Source organism: Austrofundulus limnaeus, unplaced genomic scaffold (assembly GCF_001266775.1).
Source record: "Austrofundulus limnaeus strain Quisiro unplaced genomic scaffold, Austrofundulus_limnaeus-1.0 Scaffold10, whole genome shotgun sequence".
Taxonomy (NCBI): Eukaryota; Metazoa; Chordata; class Actinopteri; order Cyprinodontiformes; family Rivulidae; genus Austrofundulus; species Austrofundulus limnaeus.
In genome coordinates, this window is record NW_013952412.1 from 3,992,327 (window position 1) to 3,993,717 (window position 1,391).

Here is a 1,391-nt window from a genome sequence, read left to right on the forward strand (position 1 = left end):
GAGAGAGAGAGAGAGAGAGAGAGAGAGAGAGAGAGAGAGAGAGAGAGAGAGAGAGAGAAAGGTGAGGTTGTGAAAAGGAGGGATGACATAACCTGGCTGTGAGCCCAGCATCCTGAGAGCTCACCGCCTTTCCTGTTGCTATGGTTACTCGCAGCAAATTGCCAAGCGAAGATGGTTCCGTCATCAGCAACGAATCAGAGAAGCTTCAATCCGGCAGAGGCCTCTCGGTGTCGAAAGTCACAGCGCAGCAGAAACTGACAAAGGAGGAGACCCGCAAGAGGGACGGTGAGAGTCGCACGAAGATGCAAATACAAATCACTTATCCTGCTGCTCCTTTGAATGCAAGATCAAGTGTGTCATAACATGAAGTAGAATGACTTTTTTCCTCTGATTATAGTATGAAAACACATCCCTAGTGCTCATTTTCCCAGAAAGCAGGTGCCTTAAAAGAAACGCACTGGCACTGCAGCGTTTTTATCATCAGAAAGGTATTCCTCTCAGCAGTTAGCAGAGCCGGACCAGATGAATATTCATGAGACAGACTCTCTGCTGAGATAAAATTGGATAGTAGACTCTCAGATGCTGTGAAACAGTGGCACAGTCACAGTCTTAYGCTCAAATGAAAAAGTGCAAAAACGAACGATGAGGCTTCTCACAACTTGCACCTCTTAAAGCGCCATAAAGACCTTCTGATTCGGAGCAATGTCTTGTTCTGTTTCTGCTGTCAGAAGATACACACTCTTCACTTGGTGGGTGTGAGCGTGCGTTCAAATGAATTTAATTTAGACACTCTGCTTGTCGATTGGACCAAGCTTGCCAGAATATGATTTCAGTGGAGCTAAATAATTCATCAGCTGAGTTAGGGGAAACCAAAACGGAATTCAGTGTGTTTGTTGTTGGAAAAACAATAAAAAGTGCAGCATCAGTTTCTTCCATTTATCACACAGATGTGTTTCCTGAACCTTGGAAGCTAAAAGCTGTCTTCATGATCTATTGACTAGATTCACCACTTCATTTACAGAGACAGACGGCAGTATTTGATTCAATTCACCATGGGGGGGTGGGGGGGTGGGGGTGGCGTTGTGGTGTGGGGAGGCAAACAAACACAGAGAGAGAGTTATTGTTTACTTCTTTGATAAATAATGCAACAATTATAGATAACTGCTGTCTTTTTTTGTGAACTGCCCTGCTCTTCAGATCCATATGACTCCTCGTCCGGCTCCCTGCAGCTTATTTCCATAAAGCCCATGACTGTTCAGAATAACTGCTCACAACCTGCATCTTCTGAGCGCAGCCACGACTCTGTCATCGTCAATGGAGAGGTGAAGCACACGCGCACGCACACACACACACACACACACACACACACACACACACACACACACACACAC

The 1,391-nt window shown here is 45.5% G+C and overlaps 1 protein-coding gene across 2 annotated transcripts in view; it reads left to right on the forward strand.

The window, feature by feature from the left end:
- Positions 1-1,391, forward strand: part of kiaa1549lb (KIAA1549-like b) — a 71,076-nt gene that overhangs the window by 59,865 nt on the left and 9,820 nt on the right. For both annotated transcript variants that reach the window (XM_014001888.1, XM_014001887.1), the window contains exons 14-15: positions 155-285; positions 1,198-1,322. In XM_014001888.1, the coding sequence (XP_013857342.1) occupies positions 155-285; positions 1,198-1,322 (256 nt within the window). The remainder of the gene's footprint in view (positions 1-154; positions 286-1,197; positions 1,323-1,391) is intronic.